Consider the following 25,408-nt stretch of genomic DNA (forward strand, 5'->3'; position numbering starts at 1 on the left):
TTAAATTACTTAAGTAAAGGTATATATATGTCTGTTTTGCACTAAATAGTACCTTATACATTCAACCATTTTTATATCGCAGTAGTTCAGGCTTATGTTAAAAAATGATAGGAAAAGTTTTTCTTGGATGTATTTTAAAATTTGCTTTTTGCTTAAGTTTAATTTTGCTCAATAAGCTCATCATCTCACCATCCCACATGAGACCAAGTCCTCTCTTTAGTTCAGAATAGCTTAAATTTTGGTGCACATTTTTGCTATTTTCAGAAACCAAGTTGAAGTAGCCTTATATCAAAGGTAGCCTTATGTGGAGAGCCTTATTGCAAAGATTTTAGAGTATTTAATTTCTAGTATTTTTTCTAGAATTCAGAATCTTGGGTATTTCTGGACATACAAGAACTTTGAAAAGAGTTCCGTATTTCGTTATGGGTAAAATATGTTAAGTACATTGAGAATGTCTTTTACACTTTCTGACATTTGTATTTATGTTAATTAAGTAAAGTTATACCTCAGTTTTTCGTTGAATTTTGTACTGTCATATGATAAAGTTCACCAGTGGATAAATTGCTGTGTATGTGTGTGATAAAGATACTTGCCTTAAAATAGAGCACTTCTGTTTTGCAAACAGCTGTGGTCGAATTGTCTTTCCAGTTACTCATCTTTCTGTGCACCTGGTGACTGCAGGCCTGATAAAGTCCATGGAGGTAAGAAAGAAGATGAACATCTTTTCATTGTCAGCAATCTAAACCTAGATTAAAAAGCATTTTGACATGTCAAGATTTTTATGGGAAAAATTAATGTGTGTGTGTGTGGGGGGGGGGTAGCATTCACTGCTAAAGATAGCAAGTGGTTGAATAGATTACATATGTATTGGTTTTAACCATTATTTCTTACTGACCTTATTCTCAATGGGAATAGTGATTCAAATGTTTGTATGGCCAGCTCTATTACTTCCACTGTGTATTCATAACTAGTGCTAATTGTCATTATTATTGGCCATTGCATAAATCATGGAGGAATCAGATGTACTGTATCAAACAAGAGGGAAGGTAATTTGGATAGTAAAGACTGTATTATATATAGTTTTGGATTTCAGGTAATCATTTTATTATTTGGTAGCTCTCTTAGGAATGATGGTTTAAATGGACATAGTTTCTATCTAATAAAACGATTGCTAAAATCAGCTCAATTTATGTGGCACAATTTTGTTGTTTTCTACTTTAATATGGGATTAGTAAAATGTGCAACCATATGGGTCATAGCTTTTCTTACTCGGCTGTGCAACTTATGTATTTATGTTAGATCTTTTAGAGTACCTGAAATGTGCATCAAATATTTAATTAATTAATGGTTGAAGCTTTTTAGCATCTTTAATCCTTAAGGAAGTATTTTATAAAAAAAATTAGCTTTGTTACGATATCATTATGTTGTATGTACATCTGAAAATAATCTGTACAGCCTGAACATTGAAATAGTTAATAAATTTTGACTTTGAGAACCACCCACCGCTGCTAAGTACATGTCACTGTCTGTCGAGTTGACTTCAGTAACTAGTGTAATTCATTCTTGGTGGACTATCTCCCTTTTGTTCCGAACCAAAACTTCACTTTGCAATAAACGAATGGTGGTTGAAGCACAAAAGATGTCTCCTGGCTGTGACAGTGTCTCTGACGGTCACGTGGCTTTGAATCAATCCTTTGATCTTTCTCTGACCTGCTTTCACATTTTCTTTTTCTCCCTTTTAACAACTCCTCTTCTCTGTGCTGAGAACACGAATCATCTACGTGAGGTAAGTTCCCAGGCTGTGATGACAGGTGCCCATAGGCACGTAGTATGTGTGGAGCTGAATCAGAAATTTTGGAGTTTGTACCTTCTAGATGCTACGCTTGTTTGTAGTATCTTCTCAGTGACACAAATGCCTGCCAGACCCTTTCAGTTTTCTTAGTGAAAAGGCTGCACGACCCTCCCCCCCCCCCCCCGCCTTTATCCCTCATGTCTCTCTCTTCTGCATGATCCCTGCCCACACACCCACCCCCCACTCCCCTGACTGCCTGGAGAAAGGGAGTTTAGATTAGACACTCTTGTACTCCAGCAGCCCCTTGATTTGATGGTACGTCAGCCCCACTGCCAGAAGCCCCTTGCTCTGAGGCGGCCAACAGCATGGCAGAGTCCTCAGCAGAGGCCAGCGATGGCTCAGGCAGGCATTTCCTGAGAGCAGAGGCTCTGCTTGTCCTGATTGTCTCAGCAGGCCTTGGAAATGGGCTTGATTGTGGAAAGCACCCCTCCAGGAGTAGATGCAGGGACTGCTGAGGACAGAGAAGTAGGTACCTTCCTGGATAGCTGTCGAGTTCAGGCTCAACACGTTCCCCCCAGGGTCCCTGCTGACTGAGGTGGGAAAACAGTCTAGTCGGCCCAAGCGCTGAGGTGGGGTTTTCGTTTATTGCTATTAAAGTTATTGTTTCAGGAGCTGGGCATAAAGCTACAAAAACAGTGGGGACCGCAAGGAATTTGTGATAATTGCATTTAAGATAGGAATCCATTCGTCAGGTAACACTTATGTGCTGTTAATCAGAATGATGGCTTCTAAGCCACAGGGTTTGCTTCTCAACTGAGTTTTTCTTTATGTTTTATTTTTGGAACTAATCAGGTTTTTGTTTTCTTTTAGGGAAAAACAATAGCAAATGTCAGACTGAACATTGTATGGTTGGATTATTTTTCACGTATTTAAAAGAATTACCAGCCAGTGTGCATGGTTGAAATTTTTGGTGGCTGAGAAGATAATTAATGTTTTGGTTAAGAAAAGGGGGGGGGGATTTTTGGAAGGACCCCCCCCCCCACCTCCTTAGTGTCTTGAGTTGACAAGGCAAGAGAGATATCCCTCAGAAGCTCCATCATCTCCATCGTGTATAACTCTTAGGTGGGTTCTGTGAATGTACCTCTCTGCTTGTGTTCGGCTGCGAATACAGCAAGGTTCTGACGGATATTTGGCCAAAAATGGGTTTTGGCACTCAGCTAGTAGAGCAATGTAACCTTTTCAAGGCCAAGGAATTTGTGTGTGTGTGGGTGGTCCTTCTGTGTGCTGAAAATGTTGAAATAAGTGTTTCTACGCTGCTCAGTTCTGAAGAATTTGTGGTGCTTGAGGCAGGGGTCTTAAGGAGCCAGAGGCATCTGAGGAGAAAGGAACTTGACTGCTTAGGCAGCGAATTCTTTTTATTGGAGCTATGTAGGAGAGATTGGACACATCTTAAAAATTAACTGATTTTCAAAAATGTGTGAACCTAGTGGGGCGCCTGGGTGGCTCAGTCGGTTAAGCGGCCGACTTCGGCTCAGGTCATGATCTCGTGGTTCGTGAGTTCGAGCCGCGCGTCGGGCTCTGTGCTGATGGCTCAGAGCCTGGAGCCTGCTTTGGATTCTGTGTCTCCCTCCCTCTCTGACCCTCCCCTGCTCATGCTTTGTCTCTCTCTGTCTCAAAAATAAATAAGACGTTAAAACAAAAATTTTTTAAAAGTGTGAGAGAGTAGTATAATACACACACTAGAAAACGTAGGAAACCAGAAGAGAAAAAAAAATAACTACATACTTCCCCATCAGTGTTACAAGTTACTGCCCTCACCTGGCTTTATGTATACCTTTTATTGCCTCATTTCTGTCTGTGGTGGGCCCTACGCATGCGTGTGGAAGACACGCTTCCTATTCTTGATGAACTCCCAGTGGATAAAGAGACCAGTAAGAAAACATGAAAGGGCGTTAGGGGCAAAATTTATGAAATGACTGCTGTGGATCCCGGAAGACAGTCACCTCATTCAGCTCAGGAGTCAAGGAAGGCTTCCTGGAGGAAGTGATTCTGAAATTCAGTTCAGGGAGACAGTCTCTTAAGGATTTGCAACATGTGCAGGGTTCAGCATGCAGCAGGAGAACGTGACTTATTCTGGCAACTGCACTTGGCCGGCAAGTGCACAGAGAAGAGTGTTGGGGGATGGGGTGCTAGTGGGTGGGCAGAGGCCAGATTAGGCAAGGCCACATGTGCCAGCCAAGGAGATGGGCTTGACCCTGCAGGGAAGGAGCCACCAAAGGACATAAACCAGGAGAATGGCATGGCAAGGTTTGTCCTTAGGGAGGATCACTCTTTTTCAAGATTGTTTTTGTTGTTGTTGTTGTTGTTGTTGTGTTTTGTTTTGAGAGAGAGAGAGAGAGAGAGAGAGAGAGCGCACACATGTGCAAGTGAGCACAAGTGGGGGAAGGGCAAAGGCAGAAGGAGAGAGAATCTTAAGCCGGCTCCACACCCAGCCCAGGGGCCCACCTGGGGCTTGATCCCACGACTGTGAGATCATGACCTGGGTGGAAATCAAGAGTCAGATACTTAACGGACTGAGCCTCCCAGGCGCACCAAGGAAGGGTCACTCTTTGAGCTAAGTCAAGGGTGGAGTGGGACCAACTCATCACCCAGATAGGAAGAAGTGAGATAAGAGAGGATCCAGAAGCAGAGACAAGAGACAGGGAGAGAGTGGGAGTTAACTCCATTTTGGACGTTAAATCTGAGGAGTCTGGGCAGCATCCAAATGCTAGTGACTCTGCCTGAAGCCCTGGGGAGAGGTCTAATCTAGAGTCATCCAAGCGGTCAGGATTTGGGAATCCTTGGCACATAGATGAAAATAGAAGCTAGTCTGGAATAGGATAAGAAAGAAATTCCTCTGAAAGGGAGTATTGAGGGAATAGAGGAGGCAACCTGCATTCACCTCCAGGAGACTAGCAAATGAGGCCAGAGGAGGAGGGGAGGGTGAGGGGCCCTGCAATGTCGAGTGCCTCCCAACAGTCAGGAGAGCACAAGACTGGGAAGCGATCATTGGACTCAGCCACTGGGAGCTCTAGTTACATTTCGGCTGAAATTAAACCTAGCTCTTCGAAGGCTGACTCTTCACCCTGGACGGACTGCCCCGTGGAAGAGAGGGAATCTGTGGTCAAAACTGACCAGCAGCCTGGGTTCGTGTGAGTGGTGCTGGCCTGGCAGCCCGGTCGGGATTTGGCCCCGAGCACCACCGTTGGCTCGCTGTGAGTAGCTGCTTCTACCGTGGCAGCTGTGTCCCACTGGCCCAGAACGTGAAACCGAGAGCAGAAAGTTCAGGTCACGTTGCATACAAGGTGGAGGTAGCTGAGCGTCACTCCAGGCCGTCCGGCCGCCTGGCAGATCTTTGATTCCAGGTTGCCATTTGCTGGAGTGTAACCTCTTCCAAGGATGTTAAGAAGCAGGGTTGGAACATCATTCTCAAGCACCTGGGAGATGCGGAGGAGAGCTCCCTGGGGCCTGCCAGGAACAGCGTTCCACAGTGTGAACAGCTGGAATCCCAGTAGCTTTTTCAGTTAAAAACCAGGAGCAGTTACACAAGGTAGCGTTTTTACTGCAAATGATGTAGCTGAAATGAAGTGTATTCTTAATCACATTTAGGCTCACGGAATATGATACTGTAATGAGCTTCAGCTTTGTCCAAAAAGGACTGTTATTACTAATAATCATTAATCATTATGGCCCATAAAATCTGGTACGGAAGAATAGGAGAATTAAAGGAGAAAAAAAAGTGACAGTATCATGTGGAAGAGTGTCATTTAGTCATTTACAGCTTCCTGCAGGGTAGTTTTAATTTTTAATTAATGTTCGTCATTTATGGAAGTTCTGTTGCTGGCCCACTAGTGGAGGCACCCTGAGCTTTGACTAATAATTTTTTAAAGGATTTTCTATTTTTTTAATGTTTATTTTTGAGAGAGAGAGACAGAGAGAGACAGAGAGAGACAGAGAGAGGGAGACAGAGGATCTGAAGCAGGCTCCGAGATGTGAACATAGAGACTGATATAGGGCTCAAACCCACGAACCCATGAGATTATGACCTGAGCCGAAATCAGGGGCTGGCCACTCAACCGACTGAGCCACCCAGGCACCCCTTTTACAAATAATTTTTAAAAACACATTTGCAGGGAAACCTGACTGGCTCAGTTGGTAGAGCACATGACTCGATCTCAGGTTTGTAAGTTCAAGCCCCACGTTGAGTATAGAGTTTATTTAAAAACAAAACAAAACAGGGGCACCTGGGTGGCTCAGTTGGTTGGGCATCCAACTTGGGCTCAGGTCGTGATCTTGTGGTTCATGAGTTCAAGCCCTGCATCGGGCTCTGTGCTGACAGCTCAGAGCCCGGAGCCTGCCTTGGAATCTGTGACTCCCACTCTCTCTCTGTCCCCTCCCCAGCTCATGCTCTGTCTCTGTCTCTCAAAAAATAAATAAGTGTTAAAAAAAGTTAATAAAAACAAAACCAAACCATATTTTCAGTGACTCATTATGTCTCTTGTTTGTCCCGCTTCTCATCAAAAGGAAACATTTATTTTTAAAACTCTTTATTAGTTTTTTAAGTTGCATAAAAATTAAAACAAATTTAAATAATATAAGAATATATAGAATGAAGACTAAAAGTTTTCTCCATTCTAAGTTGAACCCAACAGGAGTGCTTGGGTGGCTCAGTCAGTTGAGCATCCGACTTTGGCTAACAGTTCATGAGTTCAAGCCCCGTGTCAGTCTCTGTGCTGACAGCTCAGAGCCTGGAGCCTGCTTTGGATTCTGTCTCTCTCTCTCTCTGCCCCTCCCCCGCTTGTGCTCTGTCTCTTTCTCTCTCTCTAAAATAAATAGACATTAAAAATTTTTTAAAAAATAAATAAATTGACACCCACTGGTAGTGTTTCTTGTGTAATATTTTAGACCTTTTTCTATAATAGCATGTATGTATTTAGCTACTATTAAATTAAGAATGCATAGTAACAGTAGCCAGAAAGGTAGAAATAACTCATGTCCATTAACAGATGAATGGACAGACGAGATGTTGGGGGTACACACATGCATACACGCACACACACATGCACACACACAAAGGAACAATACTCAGCCTTAGAAACGAATGAGTTTCTCATACATGCTCCTACATGGATAAACTTTGAAAACATTATACTAAGTTAATAAGCCAGACACAAAAGGACAAATAATGTAGGGTTCCACTTATGTGAGGTAGCTAGAATATACAAGTTTGTAGAGACGAAAAGCAGAATAGAGGATTGCCAGGAGCTTGGGGTGGAAGGACTGAAAAATTGTTGAATGGGTATAGAGTTTCTGTTTGGAATGATGAAAATATCTGGAAATGGCAGCGATGGTTGCCATTCAGAGCATTTTGAATGTACTTAATGCCACTGAATTATACACTTGAAATGGTTAAAATGGCAAATTTTATGTATATTTTACCGTGATAAAAAAAGAAAAGCACAGTGGGTATGTAATTTTCACATTTACTCTAAACACTTAGAAACGATATAAAATATGTGATAAAAATATTTTTAAAATGTATTTACACTTGACAGCTTGAAGTTTGTATCAGTCACCTTGGACGAAGCTATGCAGTGCTAACCAGCAACCCCCCTAAATCTTCATTTCTTACAAGCAGAAAAGTTTATTTTTTGCTCACATTACATGTCTTTCACAGATTGGCTGTGATTCTGGCCGTATCCTTTTCATTCCAGGAGCCAGGGTGAAGAAGCTGCCTTCATCTTGAGATGTTGCTATTCTTGTGCCAGAGGGAAAAAGAGAAGATGGTGAAGCATGCAGGATCTTAGGATTTCTAGTTGGAAGTGGCACGCTTCATTTTCATTCACATCTCGTTGATAGCGCTAATGACTTGCCCCTTTTCTTTCTTTCTTTCTTTCTTTCTTTCTTTCTTTCTTTCTTTCTTCCTTCCTTCCTTCCTTCCTTCCTTCTTTCTTTCTTTCTTTCTTTCTTTCTTTCTTTCTTTCTTTCTTTCTTTCTTTCTTTTTGAGGGAGAGAGACAATCTTAAGCAGGCTCCCCGCGCAGTGCAGGGCCCGACATGGGGCTCCATCCCATGGCTCCGGGATCATGACGCCAGCTAAAATCAAATCAAGAGTCAGATGCTTAACCAACTGAGCTACCCAGGCACCCTTTTTTACTTGATCCTTTTTTAACACCAAAAACCACTTCCAGATGAATTGAAAATCTGAGCATGAAAACAAAACTTGAAAACTGTTAAAAGTATTTTCAATGTTGCAAAATTAAAAAAAAAATTTAGTGTTTTAAATGTTTATTTACTTATTTTGAGAGTGAGAGAGCACGGGGAGGGGTAGAGAGACAGGGAGAGAGAGAAAATCCCAAGCAGGCTATGCGCTGTCAGCATGGAGCCCTATGGGGGACTCGAACTCACAAACCATGAGTTCGTGATCTGAGCTGAGATCAAGAGCTGGACGCTTAATTGACTGAGCCACCCAGGCACCCCTATTTTTTATTTGTATTTTTAAAAATTTATTTCTTTATTTTGAAAGAGAGAGAGAGAGAGAGAGAGAGAGTATGAGCCGGGGAGGGGCAGAGAGGGAGAGAGAGAATTCCAAGCAGGCTCTGTGCTGTCAGTGCAGAGCCAAATTCATGAACCGTGAGATGACCTGAGCCGAAATCAAGGGTTGGACGCTTAACCCACTGAGCCACCCAGATGCCCCATTGCTCCAACCTCTCTTTAATGGGGCACCTGGGTGGCTCAGTGGGTTAAGCGATGGACTCTTGATTTGGGCTCAGGGAATGGTTTCACGGTTTGTGAGTTCGAGCCCCACATCGGGCTCCGTGCTAACAGGGCGGACCTGCTTGGGATTCTCTCTCTCCCTCTCTCTGTGCCCCTCCCCCACTCGTTTTCTCTGTCTCTCTCAAAAATAAATAAACTTAAAAATAAAAAAAAATTTTCAATGGCGTAATCTTTTCCTACTCCTAGATTTAAAACTCTGGCAAGTCTGAGACTTTTCCATTCATTCTTAGATAGCATTCTTAGAGTCACTTTAATGCATAAGCCTATTCTCGGTTTATAAATATTACCCATTCAAGATCTTAAAACTTTGAACTTGGGGCGCCTGGCTGGCTCAATTGGTGGAGCGTGCAACTCTTGACCTCAGGGCTGATCACACGTCCTGTGTGGAGATTGCTTAAAAATAAAATCTTTAAAACAAAAAACAAAAAACTTTGAACTTGATTTAATGTAGCAAGTTTTTCTTCCCTGCAACTTAGAGCTGCTTTGAGTGGGCAGCCTGAAGTGAGAAAGAAGGGGGCAGTTAGTGTTTTTGCTAGGTCATTGTCTTGGGCTCTCTCCAGACCCCACACCCTAGCCTTGGTTCTTATCTTTCCATGGCCCAGGGGTAGAAGGGAAGGAATGAGCAGGGCTCCCTCATAACATGGCTTTGAGCTATGGGTTTGGCAGAGATTAAAGCATTTTTTTTTTTTCTCTCTCTTGGGGACACTTTCATGGCCCTTTTAAGAGATTCTCTTAGGGTCCTCTTTCCTGCAGGTCCCTCCACCCTCGCAGATGTGTTCTGTGGTGAGTGGCTGCTGTGTCTCCTTCTAGCCCCCTAGGAACAGGATTCATCTCTAGCTTCTTGCTGCTGGGTCCCCTTTGCTTCTTCAAGCAGCCCCACTGGACAGGACCACAGCCTCATTGGACAGGACCATTGCCAGCCCTCTCCACACTGCCCTCATTTTATTCATGGAAACACTCCTGCATCCTTTTTCTTGATGAACTCAGAATAGGCAGCCAAAGCAGCAGCAGTCTCTTGGCTCTCCCATCTAAGCAATCCGTTCTCATGCCTGCTCTCTGGGTTTCCTGGACAAGAGTCTGATGCTGATCCACAGAGACCTCCAACTATAGGAACACACACGGCGAGCTCCATGAGTGGTGTTGCAGTGATATGTCCATTCTCTCTAGGATTGAGGCAAAGTAGGAAGCAACCCTGTGCCTCCTGCTGAGATGGGCCAGCAACTATTCATTCTAGGGCAAAAAGCCTCTGAAGAAATCTCTTCAGAAATTTCTCTCTCCACACTCTGACTCTTCTATTATTTTTTACTGTTTATTTATTTTTGAGACAGAGAGTGAGGGACAGAGAGGAAAGAGACAGAATCCCAAGCAGGCTCTGCACTCAGCACAGAACCCAATGCCAGTCTCGAACTCACAAACGGTGAGATCAAGGGGCGCCTGGGTGGCTCAGTCGGCTTCGACTCAGGTCAGGATCTTGCGGTCCGTGAGTTTGAGCCCGCGTCGGGCTCTGGGCTGATGGCTCGGAGCCTGGAGCCTGCTTCCGATTCTGTGTCTCCCTCTCTCTCTGCCCCTCCCCCATTCATGCTCTGTCTCTCTCTGTCTCAAAAATAAATAAACGTTAAAAAAAAAATTAAAAAAACAAAAAATGGTGAGATCAAGACCTGAGCCGGAATCAAGAGTTGTACGCTTAACCAACTGAGCCCCCCAGCTGCCCCCATTATTCTTGACTTGGCTAAGGACTCTAGTTTTCTGAAATTTCCTTTGTAAATTCTGCATATGGAGAGCAAGCCACATGCCCACTTGGTATTTTGGTATAGAACATATCAGTACCTCTGAGTGAAGATTAGAATTGAAGCAGGAAGAGCCCTCTTTTAACATCCTGTGACACAGAGAACTAGAATAGAGAACTTCTACAAATCAAAAAGAAAGCGCCAACCCAGAATTTTTAAAAATGGGCAAAGGATATGAACAGGCAAGTCAGAAAGCTGAACCTTGTAGAGCAATGAACATTGAAAAGATGCTGAGGCTGAGGCATTTCCCATCCTGCTCCCAGAAGGCCAGGCAGCCGTTGTCTCTCTTCTTTGGGGCAGTGTTGTTCATGGTGCCATCTGTCAGAAATTCTTTTCCCATTTCTCCTGGGAGCTCTGGGATCCTGATGCAAGCAGAACTCCTGTTGGCCCTGAGTCCCTAGAATGAGCCCCCTGTGCTGCCCCCAGGACACCATGGGAAGCTTTCCCCCTCCATCTTCCATCTCTGTGTGCCTGTCTGTAGCTCGTTGGCATCTTGTGGATCCCCTCACTTGCAGAGAGGAAGGGGTAAACCTTCTCCTTTTGTAAATTGTGTTCTTCCAAGGCCATTTCAGAATTAATAATCAGGTTACATGTGTCATAGATACCCAGAGCTTTAAATTGTAATGGGGTTTCTTTTGGAAGCAGCTGCTACATTTCTTGGACTCTTCCTGCGTTTTTTTTTTTTTTTTAGGTCTCTAAAGGACTGGCTTCTTTAGAGGATTTTTGTTTATTTCATTTGGAAGGTCATAATCATTATCGAAACCTTTCCAAGTCTTTCGTAATGTCGTGTGTCTCAAAAACTCATGGTAGGACTTCGGTGTGTCCTGGGTGTTGGAACCAGATCCCGATTCCCAGGGCTTTTCCTGGAGGGGCCAACTTCTCACCTCTGGCCTGAACAAAATGAGGGCCGCCCACCAAAATGATGGAGGCAGCTGTGGCAAGAAGCCCTGGTCTCAGAGTCCAACTCCAAAGCGTTGTTACCTTGCCTCGATTTTAAAGACGCATCTGCCGGTTGGAGCTGTCATGAGAATTACATGACGGAATGAATATGTGTGAGGGTGAGTGTAGGGGCTCACAAATGCAAGCTCTTCTAGTACAGAGCACGGCCAGCTGCGGCTTCTTAGAAGTCGATTCTCTTTACTTCTAATTCACTTTTTTTTTTTTTTTTGCTCATAACTAAAATACTTTTCTAGAAAAAAAAAAAAGTCGATTCTCTTTTTTTCCCATCATTAAATGAGTTCAGATGCATGAGAGTATTGAGAACACAAGCAAGGAGAAGGAGAGCAACCATGTAACTCTGTGTCCCATGCCCTTGTAGTCATTATTCCATGCCAAGGCTAGGACTATTTTTTCACACTGTTGTAAACATGTGGAACATAAGATGTTGAGTATTACATTTATACTTAATATCACAAGACTTTCTCACATTATTTCAGTCTTTGTAAACCTAGGGGTTTTTCTCTTTACCAGTAAATTTTTTGGTTATGAAACCATGATTCCAAAGCTGAAACTATATAATCGGTGTGTGAGTGCTGACCCCTTTCCTCCCCTGCCCCGTTGCCTGCTTCTAACCATTTTATTTGTTGATGATTTGCTTTCCAGTGTTTTGTTTTGTTTCTTTTTTTTTTTTTAGTGTTTATTTTTGAGAGACAGAGAGCCAGAGCACGAGCAGGGGAGGGGCAGAGAGTGAGGAAGACACAGAATCCGAAGCAGGCTCCAGGCTCTGAGCTGTCAGCACAGAGCCGATTTTGGGCTCGAACTCACAGACCATGATATCATGACCTGACCGAAGTCAGACGCTCAACTGAATGAGCCACCCAGGTGCGCTCCAGTGCTTATATAATTAGTATTTTCCCTTCCTTCCCATGTGAAAAGTAGCACACTATAGTTTTTTCATTAAACAGTATATCCTGAAGACCATTCCATGTCAATAGTTAGAGTTTTTCCTCATTGCTTTTTATGGCAATGTGTGGCTATATTTTAGCTCGTTCAACCAGTTTTCTAAACAATGGACATTTAAGTCCTTTTCAGTTTTATACCATTACAAACAAAGCCATGGGTGCCTGGGTGGCTCAGTCAGTTAAGCGTCGTTCATTTTTTTTTTTTTTTTAATTTTTGTAATGCTTATTTTATTTTTGAGAGAGACAATATGAGTGGGGTAGGGGCAGAGAGAAAGGGAGACACAGAATCTGAAGCAATCCAAAAAGTAAGGACATTCTCCAAAATAAACTTCATCACATACCTTTCAATAATAAACAGTACTTTTTTAAAAGTAGACTAATTTCCTAGTTTCTTTTTTTTCTTTTCTTCTTCTCTTTCTTTTCTTTTTTTCTTTTTTTTTTTTTTTCTTTTGACTGGGAAAATAACTTTATTTCCTTTGGGGGTGTGGGCAGACTTCTAGTCTCGGAACTTATTGGAATTGTTCCTTGGTGCCAGTGGCCTTCGTGACTTTGAGTACATTGAAGCACACAGTCTTGATCAAGGGCCAGCACTTGCCCACTGTGACAGTGTCGCCAATCTGGGCATCCCTGAAACGGGGACAGGTCCACGGACATGTTCTTATGGTGTTTCTCAAAGTGGTTATACTTTCAGATGTGGTGGAGGTGACAGTGGTCTTCTGCATCTTTGTTTTGGTCATCACACCAGACAGAATCTGCCCTTGGATGGAGACGTCAGTAAAGGGGCATTTTTGGTTGATATTAGGTGCCCTCAATGGCCTCCTTGGGCATCTTGAAGCCCAGACCAATGTTTCTGTAGTATCACAGGAACTTCTCCAGCCAGTTTCTCCTAGCAGGACCCTCGTCTTATTTTGAAAGATGGTTGGCTGCTTTTGGTAGGTACACTCAGTCTGAATGTCCGCCATCTTCCCGGCCACCTGGAAGAAGGAAGGTCCCTAGTTTCTGACACCTAGTGTTTATTCAAATTTCCTTGGTTGTTCCAAAAATATCTTTTACAATTTGTTTTTTAAACCAGGAGCCATGGGGCGCCTGGGTGGCGCAGTCGGTTAAGCGTCCGACTTCAGCCAGGTCACGATCTCTCGGTCTGTGAGTTCGAGCCCCGCGTCGGGCTCTGGGCTGATGGCTCAGAGCCTGGAGCCTGTTTCCGACTCTGTGTCTCCCTCTCTCTCTGCCACTCCCCCGTTCATGCTCTGTCTCTCTCTGTCCCAAAAATAAATAAACGTTGAAAAAAAAAAATTAAAAAAAAAAAAACCAGGAGCCAATCAAATACCACAGACTGCATTTGGTTGTTATATCTTTTTTATTTAAAGCGGGTTCCCCCTCATACCCCTTTTTGTCATCAAACTGACTCCAAGAGACTTGGCCAATTGTCTTCTGATGTGTCCCACATCCTTGATTTGTCTGATTGTTTATTCATGATGTCATTGACCTTGTTTCTTTATGCCATGTTTTTTTGTCTTTTTTTTTTTTTTTTAAGTTTTGTTCATTCCAGGTAGTTTCTGTTGGGTTTTTTGATCTCTTTCCCAAGAGGCTGATCCTAGACTGATTGGAATCTCTGCCAATTGTGGATTGTTTACCTTGTGGGTCTTGTCCTTATCGGCTGGGTCCTATCGATGTCTCCCTGATGTCAGGAAGTCTCATTCCCTGAGAAGATGCATCCAGCCAGTTTCCTGCTTGGAGAGTATACACCTGGGAGCCAGTGGGAGAAGGAGTTTGGGCTTTCAATATTCAACACTTAAACATCCTCCAATTACCCTGTGTTCCAGCTGAAAACTTGGGTCATGTTTCTCAGACCTGAGACCCTCTCTTGTCTCCAGATAATAGACCTCAAGTTTCTAGCTGGGGTAGGGGGGAGACCACCACCCAGGAGAGGGGATCTGGGGGTCTAAATGCTTTTTTTTTTTTAAATGATCTCTAGGGGCACTTGGGTGGCTCAGTCAGTTAAGCGTCCGACTTCAGCTGAGGTTGTGATCTCATGGCTTGTGGATTCGAGCACTGCGGCGGGCTCTGTGCTGACAGTTCAGAACCTGGAGCCTGCTTCAGATTCTGTGTCTCCCTCTCCCTCTCTGCCCTTCCCCTGCTCGCACTCTGTCTCTCTCTTTCCTTCTTAAAAATAAATAAACATTAAAATTTAAAAAAACAAAAAAACAAAAAAACAACTAATCTCTACATCCAACATGGGGCTGGAACTCACGACCCTGAGATCAAGAGTCATATGCTCTACCAACTGAGCCAGCCCGGTATCCCTCCAACTGTTTCTGAAACAGCCTTTTCACCAATCCTGCTTTGGGCTCCACCTTCACCATCATTACCCATGGTACCTGTTGGCCAATCCCTGAGCCTTTGGGGGTGGGCTGTAAAAGGGACTCCTGTTTGTTTTGTTTGTGTGTGTGTTTGTTTCCTACCTGTTGGCTTCTATTTCAGCTTTCTCAGAAATGCCTAAATCATTCGGCACTTCCCCATCTGCTTTTTGGCTTCCAAAATATTGTTGTTGCCATCCCCTCTTCTGTCTCTTCATGGCCCTTGCGGGTTTGCATCCTTTCCAAATCCCTTTACTGATGCTTTGGAGGAGTAAGAGGAGGGGGCAGGAGAAATACATGGATCTACCCACCAGCTTATCCAGTCTTTGGTTTCGAGAAATGCTTGATTGGTTTGATGAGCGTTTTGGTTGTAGAAGACCCCTGGGTATTCAGATCTAGGTGAGGGCAGCACAAAGAGGAAGCTGAATTGCCCAGCATTGCACCGAGGAGGAGGATTTTGAGAGAACTCTGCAATGACTGGAGCTCCAGCAGTTATCTTGTGTTATGAAGTAACCTTGAAGAGGGAACAGAAAGAGAGGAGTCTGGCTCTAATAATACCATGAAGTTCCCATACCAGTTCTGCACTATTTATGTCTAGACTTTTTTTTCCCTTTTTTTTTTTTTTTAAACACACAGAAGAAAATTCTTTGGGGTTTTCCCCCCCTCTGTTTTATCGTTATAATCACTATCACATGCCAAGTACTGCTCTAAGTGCTTGGCTTATATACTAATTTTTATACCAACTTATGAAGTCAGTACTATTACTGTCCCTGTTTGACACATGAGCAGTGAAGCACGACGTGGTTACCTAACTTGCCTGAAGTGACGTAGCTAGTGAAAGCTAGTAAACTAGGCGGTTTGGGCTTGTAAGCACCGGTCTGTTACCTCAGCATGGCCAAACCCAGTCCTCACCAACATGGCTGTGCAGTGCAATCCCAGAACCTGCCACCCACCACAGTCGTGCGGTATTGGTGACTTTTCAGAATCCCTGGTGAATGATTTATAAGATACCAGGCAGTAAGCACACTCCCACCCACCCCTGGACCCCCAAGAGTCCCCTGTCCCCTGACACTGAAGGGAATGAAGGGGATTTCAGAGCTACAGGTTGTGAGCGGCTGTGGTGCAGGCAAAGGTCTGAGAAGCAGGGGGGAAGGACCCAGTGACGTGGCAGAGCAGGGTGCGGGCAGCAGGCAGCAGCACGGACAAAGAGCAAATGGCAGACAAGGCCCCTTTCCCCAAACGCATTTCCAACATTTCGAACCATTTTCTCAGGACGGATTCCCAGGCATGGGCTTTTGTACATCTTGACTTCATTTGAATAGAACTGGCGAAAGAATCCTTTCGCCAATTTCAGATGCTTGGCTCATTAGGAACAAAGAGATCCCCCTAGATTCTGCTATATCCCCGGTCGGTAAAATTAGAGGCCAAATTTTAAGATACTAATAAGAGCGCTTGGCACCATGAAATCGTCTTTATTGATTGAATTAATCAAAGACACGAGACATAAAGTGTTAAAAAGAGAGATGAGGGTGCCTGGATAGCTCGGTCAGTTAAGCATCCAACTCTTGATTTTGGCTCAGGTCTAGATCCCAGGGAAGCCTTACGTCCGGCTCCAAGCTGGGCATGGAGCCTGCTTAAGATTCTCTCTCTCTCTCTCTCTCTCTCTCTCTCTCTCTCTCCCTCTCTCTCCCCCTCTGCTTCTCTCTTGATCATGTTCTAGATAGGTAGGTAGGTAGATAGATAAGAGAAATGAATGTGTCTGGATGTTAACTCCTTTGATTAATGAGGTCTGGAGGTGCAGCCTGAAGGAAGCTATAAGCAAGAAATTTGGCTGTTCCTTTTATTGCCTGAGCTCTCCACAACTTGCAATACTTAGGGACATCAATTCCAGTCCTTGGTCCCCAAGGTGATTTTAAACAAGCCAACCTCAAGCACACCTTTGCACGCTAGAAGGTGCTTGAGACTTTGAGCTCATGCTGGTTAGCTGTGATTTGTGGGGGCTGTGAGTCCGTTTGCCCTTGGTCCTCAGGCAGCTCTCAGGGGCTTGCCTCCTGGTCACAGAAGTAAGGACAGTCGAGGAGGGTGGTCCTTGGGGGACTCCATGAGGAGGCTACGGGATCAATAATACCATCTTAGAGATGTATTTCTGCTCTGATTTTTCTCTCTCATTCTTAATTAAGACACGCAATATAATGAGGCACGTGGGTCCTGCATTTGGAATGCAAATCTGGCCTGCAGAACCACATCCTGGCAGAGTTGCCTGGGAGGAGACAGTTGTAGCAGCTCTCACCAGTAGAGTCCTTCTAGAAGATTCCCCAGGAGAACCACAAACTTGGTCCCATATTACTTCCCCTCTGAATAGGGCCGGTGGCGATGGCCTGGGGGAAATCCTAAGCTGAGGCTAGACTGCCTGAAGAAACAAATAGTTGTCCCCACCGTCACTTGCTGGAAGTGTCCAAATTGGACTCTCAGAGAAAATGAGAGAAAATGAAAATATAAGCAAATCAATCATGGTTTCAGATAGATGTGGAGCTTGGGAGATATGTCCTATGAATGTTGGCCTGAGAATTGTTCTAATGGCTCACTAAATATTTGTTAAGTTTTTGAATCACCTAAGAGAAACAGTCTCTCTAAGGAAAGAACAAAGACTTTCAAATAGACAGTGCTGAGAAAGGCACAGAGCTGCTCCACGGGATCAAAACGGCCTTATTCAGGGTAGTTTGATAAACAACCCAGCAGCCTTTTCTCAGCTTTCATTTTCTCCCTTCTGATCATTCCTATATTTTATGACTTCTAGTTCCTCCATTCACTGTTACCTCTGGGGATAGGGTCATGGAGCCATCAGGGATACATTCAGGAACAGAATATTAAAGGTGCCATCCTTGTTCTGCATTAAAAAGAGAACATCACAGAGCCACGGAAAATGAAGCAAATCATTCACCTAGGTCGGCTGGGAATAGATCATTCCCCAGGCTCTGCACCCACCATTCGTAAACGAATCCAAATCTTTTCTGCAGAAGCTTAAAAGATTTTATTCCTAATCCGTCCCCCCGCCCCCCGCCCTAGAGCTTTGGAAATATGGCTCTGTAATTTAATGATTACAGGAGATGAGCAAAAGAATGAACTAAATAAGATAGCATCAACTTGCCTTGTAATGAGGAGCCAAATTTTCCAAATATAGAGCAAAATCCAAATGTGATGCTGTTGTTTATGATTCCTGCCTAACAGTGACATGAGAGACCCTGTGGGAACACATGCATGACCTTTCCCACACAAAGAGCCTTCCCCTTGGCATTTTACAGAGTTTGGGGAGATAAACCATAATGGTCAATTTCTCTAAATCACTCTCACTGCCTTGTATCGCAGTAACTTTGCTGATGCAACAAGCATAGGCTGGAACAAGACATACCCTGAAGCAATGAACAATAATTACTAGTTAGCATTAGACACAGCAGGCCCCCAAAACACCAGGGGATTTTCCTGTAGCTGATAAAAAGTAAGAGTTAAAAAGTGTACATCGTCTTTACCTGCTCATCTGTCCATGGACACTTGGGCTGCTTCCATAATTTGGCCATTGTAAATAATGCTGCGTGATGCCACACAATACACAATGCAGTATGACAAACAAACAAACAAAACCCCACAACGTGGTGTCCTGGGTTAAATCCTGGGAGAGTAGGAGGACCTTAGCAGAAAAGCTGGTGAAGTGAGAACTAAGTCTGCAGTTGAGTGAACAGTAATGTATTAGTGTTAATTTCTCAGATTTGACAGATGCACCATGGTTTGGTAATATGTTATTTAGCCCTAGGAGAAACTGGGTAATAGGCATATAGGAACTCTGTTCTCTGTACTGTCATTGCAACTTTTCTGTAGGTAGAAATTTATCCCCAAATAAAAAGTTAATGTTGAAAAAAGTGAGGCTACATTTTCATTTGCTACTGGTGGGAGTATAAATGAGCGCAGATGTTCTGACACTGCTCATCAAAGGTTTCAGAGGGGGACCTGGGTGGCTCAGTCGGTTGAGCATCTGACTCTTGGTTTCAGCTCAGGTCACGATCTCACGGTTTTGTGAGTTCGAGCCTTGCGTCGGGCTCTGCGCTGGCAGCTGGGAGCCTGCTTGAGATTCTCCCTCTCCCTCTCTCTCTGCCCTTTCCCCGCTCATGCTGTCTCTGTCTCTATCAAAATAAATAAATAAACTTTAAAATTTTTAATTAAAAAAAAAAAAGTCTTTAGAAGTGCCCAGGCCCATTGACCTATACCTGCACTCTCAGTAATCTGTCCTAAGGAAGCAGTCAAGGCTGTTCATCCCAGCACTCTCTGTAATGGGGAAAGTTGGCTGCAAACTAAAAGGCTAAAATTGGGACCATAGGAACAATAATGCGGCCATACCGAGGAATAGGCGGGTTACTAAAATCAATGTGGGGAAAGTAAATTTGATGATGTGGAAAGACTGTCACCATATACTGTTGAGTGAAAATAGCCAGCCACAAACTATTCCTCATGGTGTCATGTTTTTCTCTCTCTCTTAATCCGTGCACTTAGGAGAATAGTAGGAGATACACCTACTAAGGATACACCTCTAAGGATAAAGAGTGGTTTTCTCCAGGCAAGTGAGATTGTGGGTGCTATGGCCTGAATTGTGTCTCCTTTAATTCATATGTTGCAGCTCTAGACTCCCAACGTGACTGACTGTATTTGGAGATAGGGCCTGTCTGGAGGCAATTAGGGTTAAATGAAGTCATAAGGGAGGGGTCCTAATTCTCTATAGAATTAGGCCTTATAGGAAGAAGAGAGATGTCTCTCTCTGGGCACTGGCATGTGCATCAGGTGAAAACGAAGCTAGAAGGCAGCTGTCTGCAAGCCAAGAAGAAGGGTCTCCCCAGAACCTGACCACACCGACACCCTGATCTCAGACCTTCAGCCCCCAGAACTGTGAGAAAGTAAATGTCTGTTGTTAAAGGCACCCGGTCTGTGGTATTTTGTTATGGCGGCCTGAGCTGACTAAGACAGTGGATATACTCGGTTTTCTTGGTTTTGCTCTCTGCTCTTCTGTAGTGAATACGAATTGCTTTATTATCTGGAGGACAAAGAATGTGAAAATTGTGTTTTGTTTACTATTGACCGAAGGAAACACAACTGCCTGAGTCTCCTTCAGGAATAGTCTTTGCAGTCATTCCTCGTGGAGTCAACCTGCAGTCATGCCCTACTCTTGATCTTGGGGTTGTCAATTGGAGCCCCACTTTGGGTGTAGAGAGTACTTAAAAATAAAATCTTAAAAAAAAAAAAATAAGGGGCGCCTGGGCGGCTCAGTCAGTTAAGGGTCCCGACTTCAGCTCGGGTCAGAATCTCACAGTTCGTGACTTTGAGCCCCGCATCAGGCTCGCTGCTCTCAGCACAGATCCCGCTTCAGATCCTCTGTCACCCACCCTCCCACCTGCTCCTCCTCTGCTCACGTACTCTCTCTCAAAAATAAACCTTCAAAAATAAATAAATAAAACGCCTATCTGTATATATTAACTCATTTGACTACCATAGAGGTAAGCAAGCAGGTAATATCACACCCCATGGGTGAAGTTCGGGGAGGTTACTTGACTTGACAAGGTCACATGCCTAGTGGAGCTGGAGCCAGGATCAGGACCTGGGCCTCTTGACTCCCAAGACCAGTGCCCATCTCTGCTACCAGTTACTGCCGTTCCAGCTCTTTCTTTTGTGGCAGTCCTGGGCCATCTCCTGTGTAGGATTCAGAGAGCTGACTCAGTCCCCCAGAGTCCCACCCCGGGCAAATTCTGGTCCTCATAAATTTCATACTGGAGACAGAAAGACATTACATTCTTCTACTTCCGTGCCAATCATGACCTATTTCTGGAAACTCAAAGGCTGTGCCAGCTTTGATGGAGGTTCAAGCAAGCAGCCTTGATTTACCCTGTGCATCTACCTGGCTGCAAGGTGAAGCCTGGACGCTAGGCTCCAGAAGCAAGGTGGTGTTTTCTGAAAGTGACCCTGCCTGAGCTGGAAATGTCAGGACCTGTCAGTGTTGGGATCTAGCTTCAGATGTCTTTATGTATTTGTTCCACATCGGCCAGTAGTAGGAGCTTGGATAAATATCTTTATGTTCTCTTGGAGATTCTGTAGTTTTTGTATTAGTGAATGAATGCATTAGTGAATGGCAGATATAGGAACTTTTGTAAAAATAGTTATTTTTAAAGTGTATATATTTTGAGAGAGACAGAGATAGCACAAGTGAGGGAACAGCAGAGAGAGAGAGAGGATGGAGAGAGAGAGAATCCTAAGCAGGCTGCATTCTGTCAGCACAGAGCCCAACTCGGGGCTTGAACCCACAAAGCTGGGAGATCATGACTTGAGCTGAAACCAAGAGTTTGAGGCTTAACTGACTGAGCCACCCAGGTGCCCCAGATGTTTATTTATTTTTGAAAGAGAGAGAGAGAGAGAGAGCGTGGGGAAGGGGCACAGAGGGAGGAGAGAGAGGATCTGAAGCAGGTTCCATGCTGACAGCAGAGAGCCTGACTGAGGGCTCTAACTCATGAACTGGTGGATCATGACCCGAGCTGAAGTCGGATGCTTAATGGACTGAGCCACCCAGGTGCCCCTATTTTCTAGATTCTTAATGTTCAGAGAATCAAATAAAAACTTAGGTGACTAAATGACAGAACCAGTAAGGGTTTGTATTGGCATGGGGATTACTACTGCTCTCTTTGACTATGGAAGTTAAAAAATCAGTGTACTTATAAAGTAGGGAAATAAAACCACTGTCCTCTATGTACATTCAGTGGACATACCTGTGCTTGAAATGTGCAGGGCATTGCACTTGGCTTATAGGAAATGCAAAGCCGAACCCAAAAATAATACCTACTCTCAAGACATGAGGAGTCCACTGGGGGAGATAGACACGTAAACACACTGTTACCCAAGGCAGTCAGGTTTCAATCTGGAGAGTGGTTGGAAATGCGAGGGACATTATTTTAACTGTCACAAACGCTGGGGATCATCTCTTGGCACAGGGCTTGGGCAGGTCCAGGGATACTGAACATCCTGCAGTCTTGGGAAGTGTTCCGTGCAACACAAACTTGTCTGGCTCAAAATGTTGAGTGTCTTAAAGGAGGATCTGGTGCAGGGAAAACACAGGGCTGGGTGGAGAGGCTGGAGCTTCCAGGGAGACGACACGGAGCTGATGTCTACAGGTGTGTGTGGGGGGCTGTTTTGACAGGCACAGATGGCACCGGGATATCATAGATGGAGGGGGCAAGGTGAGCCGACACCAGACGTGAGAACACACAGGGCACAGTCTCAGGATGACCGGTAATTCAAGGTTTGGGGAGTAGAGAGAAGACTGGAACCATATAATAGGTCTCGAAGTGCGATGCTAAGAAGTTTGGACTCTGTTTCCCGATTGGTGGGTAGGCCCCGGAAGGAAGTTCATACACAGGACACAGAGCAAAGCTGCTTCGGCAAACCTGCTTCGGAAGGATGAATCTGGGAACAGTGTACGGGATGGGCCGGACCGACCTGCTCCACCACTTGTGGAGTCTGCTGCTCACTCTACTTCACCTCTCTTAGCCTCGGATTTCCCATCCACAGAATATCTAGCACACAAGTTGTTTTAAGGTTTAAGGGAGACCTTATGTAAGGTGCCCAGCACACGTTGGTAGCGGCGGTCATTATCGTTTGTGGCTTCAGGCTTATTGGTTTCTGCGTCCACCACTACCAGTTGCTGAGCCCTAAAGCTGCCCGTAGATACAGGTAAATTGCTGCGGTTTGGTAAAAAGGTGTGTTAGCCACTGGTGAAAGGGATGGTTCTGGTCTTTCCCCCTTGACCTTCCTCCCACGGGGGAAATAGGGGAGACAGAGCTGCAGCCCATAGCCATGCCCCTGTTCCTAAATGGGCTGTCCCTAAATCATGAAGATGCTCTTGGAGTGGTTCAGGACCTCAGAGGTCAACTTACATCCCCGAGTGAAATTCAGACGGGGGGCGGGACTGACCTGCTGTCACGCAGCAGAGCAGTGTGATCAGAGTTGGGACCCACCCAGGTGTCAGAGCCCCCAGCACTTGCACTGTCGCTGGTGGGGTGAGGAGAGAGCTGGTGGCCGGGTGGTGGCCCTCTCCCTGCCTTACTCCTTATGCCTGGAAGGTGAGAGGTCCTCAGCAGGAGGAGGGGGACGCTTCAGTCACAGGGAGCACGAGTATCAGACAGAGGCCCTCCCTTTTAAACTCTCCGTGGCTGCCCAATATGGGCAGAGTGCAGACTCAGATTCTTCAGCATGGCCTCCACGCCCCCCTAGTGGCCTGTCCTGCAGACACAGCCCATCTCTCTGCTCCTCTGCACGCCCCTGCTGGCTTTCCTCGAAACCTTCCTGCCCTCTGCGGACACTAGCACTTTTCTGCCTTATGTCCCCGCGTCATTCTCTCTTCCTACAGAAATCCTGTGTATCTCAGTCCAGCTCAGCCTCCTGGAAGCCTTCCCCCGTCCCCGCTTTGGGAAGGGCTCCCTCTGCTGCCTCCGAGCACTTGGCCACAGCCTGACCTGGCCAGCCTCGTGTCACAGTGCATTGACTAGCACCTGCCGTTTGTCTCTGGGGCTCTCTGCTCCTCAAGAGTGAGGACTGGTCTTTGCTCAGCATCCCAAAGGCAGCGCTTGTTCATGCTCGCATTCTCCGGGCCCACCTCAGTGCCTTGCAGGTCTTTGCCAATGATTAATACTTCTTCACTGGGATTACATTTTTCTCTCCTCCACTGTAGGACACGCAGTAACTGGCCAACAAATCAAACCTTTGTGCGATTTGAGGACTGAATAAGGAAAGACTAGCACTGGGGAGGCATTTATTCCCCCAATTATTTACAAGAAATACCAGAGGCCTGAAGTTATAAACATCAGCTGGCAGCCCAGCTGATGACCCACGTGTCCCAGCTTCCTAGAGTGGCAGGGGGGTGGCCTTGCTGATGACCACACTCCAGAGACAGGCAAAGCTGGCACCCTGCAGAGCTGGGGGGCAGGGGGACAGGATGGAGGAAAGGAGGCTTGGGGAAGCACTGGCTGCTGTATTTTTGGAAAAAAGAAGCCAGCATATTTCAGCTTGGGCTTTGCAACACCCTCTTCTAACATTTTCTCTCATAAAAGCCAGTAATAGAATCATTAATGCTGCTTTTTAAAATTTAGACAGTTCCTTTCACCTGAGCAATTCTGAGGCTTGAGGACCAGTAATCTGATGGCTTGGGAGGTTACTCTAATAACTTTATTTTTGCAAAGTGAAAGAAAACGGCCTGGTTGTTGTTATTAAACCAGTAGGTGTTTTGTAGATAATTACACAGTAGGCTCAGAGTCAAACCAGAGCTCCAGCTCCAGTTCCCAGTTAGAGCAAACCCCCACGCCTGCTCTGGTCTGGAGGTCTAAAAGCTGTTGACCAGATCTTCAAGAAGCAAATAACATCGTGGTGTGCCTTGTGCCAAACTCTCAGGCCTTTGTCCTTCCCCGAGACTGTCCCCTGAGAGTCCCTGAGGAGGAATGGTTTAGGAGGGTGGCTGACTGACCCACAGTGGAACTCTGTGAGTGGTCCTTACCCAAGGTGTCAGGCCTGCAAACACTTTGGGTGCTGTTTCCATCCGCAGCCCTTTACTGGTTCCCCTTGAACCACCAAGGTGGCGGGCCAGGATTCTGGGTTTATGAAACTAAGAGGAGTTACCCAAAGCTCAGTCATTTTAGGCTCCATTTATCTGACCAACTGGCTCTTCACTGGCTCTTTCACTGGGGAAAAGAAACAAGCTGAGGTCATCAGACACTGGCATAAGTCACCAAGAGGTGACTAGAGGCCGGAGAAGGGGCTTGAGGTCGGGGAGGGATTTTGGAGAGGGGGAGGGACTTCCAGCCTTGGTTTCTCTAAGGACAAACCTGTTAAAGTTGACCTTTAAACACAGCCACCTGATTTCCAGGCCAAACTGGCTTCTCCCTTGCAAAGCTTGCCATGGACTGTGCAGCTGCGTCCCTCAAGGCTGTTGGAAAAAAGTCATCTGTTCTAAAAAAAATAATAGTAATCCTGTTTTGAAGCCTCCAGTACATCCCACCACGCAGAGCGAGTGTCGTAGAAGAAACACGGGTCTTTGGGCTCTGTTTCAGGCCATTAACTTAATGGCCCTGGCGCTTGGAAGGTCTGCTGAGGATAAGAGTTACCCTGTACAGAAACATTCATCTGGCTGTGAACACGTGCTCCTGCTCTGAGTAATGGTCATTTGAAGTAACCTGTGTGTTTTCTCCCTTCTGATTGTTGTGAACATTATTTAGGCTCCTTTGGAAAAGCGGTAACAGCCCCGAGAAGCTCGAAGAACGACAGATTTTTCCTTTCCTCCCAATCAGATGGGGTATGAGAATCATTTTGCACAAGTTGAGGACTGGTACCCAGCCATCGCTGCTGAGAAGATAATTAGGAGATAATGTCAGTGGCAGAGACGGTTGTCAGAGCAGAGTGGTCTCCTGCCGCTCTCTGAGTGCTGAGTATGGATGTGGGGAGGGCAGGGGGAGCAAAATCCTCAGTGGAAATAAATGTGGAGGAAAAGCCGACGATTCCTTTGCTGCTAAAGGAGGTGATCGTCTTGCGGCAAAATAGTCTGCCGACGGCACACCCCACCAAGTGCCCGCGTCGTCCCCCGCTCCCCGAACTCCCTTACATAGACGTGGGCAGAGGCGGGTGTCACCAGCTATTACAACGCACAGCTGAGATAAGGAGGCAGCTAATTGAATTTAATTCA

The 25,408-nt window shown here is 45.2% G+C and overlaps 1 protein-coding gene and 1 pseudogene across 8 annotated transcripts in view; one reads left to right on the forward strand and one right to left on the reverse strand.

The window, feature by feature from the left end:
• The window catches only part of KCNG3 (potassium voltage-gated channel modifier subfamily G member 3), a 98,427-nt gene that overhangs the window by 54,832 nt on the left and 18,187 nt on the right, over nucleotides 1–25,408 (forward strand). For 2 of the 8 annotated variants that reach the window (XM_047851962.1, XM_047851965.1), the window contains exons 3-4: nucleotides 649–701; nucleotides 24,945–25,179. In XM_047851962.1, the coding sequence (XP_047707918.1) occupies nucleotides 649–701; nucleotides 24,945–25,027 (136 nt within the window). In that variant the 3' untranslated portion in view covers nucleotides 25,028–25,179. Of the gene's footprint in view, nucleotides 1–625; nucleotides 702–2,662; nucleotides 2,803–5,343; nucleotides 5,355–7,545; nucleotides 7,766–24,944; nucleotides 25,180–25,408 lie in introns of those variants that run through there. The other 6 variants (XM_047851963.1, XM_047851966.1, XM_047851961.1 and 3 more) reach the window with 5 other exon arrangements.
• On the reverse strand, nucleotides 12,805–13,257 carry LOC125161818 (40S ribosomal protein S11-like; annotated as a pseudogene).

The sequence above is a fragment of the Prionailurus viverrinus genome, chromosome A3 (genome assembly GCF_022837055.1).
Source record: "Prionailurus viverrinus isolate Anna chromosome A3, UM_Priviv_1.0, whole genome shotgun sequence".
In the NCBI taxonomy this organism is placed as follows: Eukaryota; Metazoa; Chordata; class Mammalia; order Carnivora; family Felidae; genus Prionailurus; species Prionailurus viverrinus.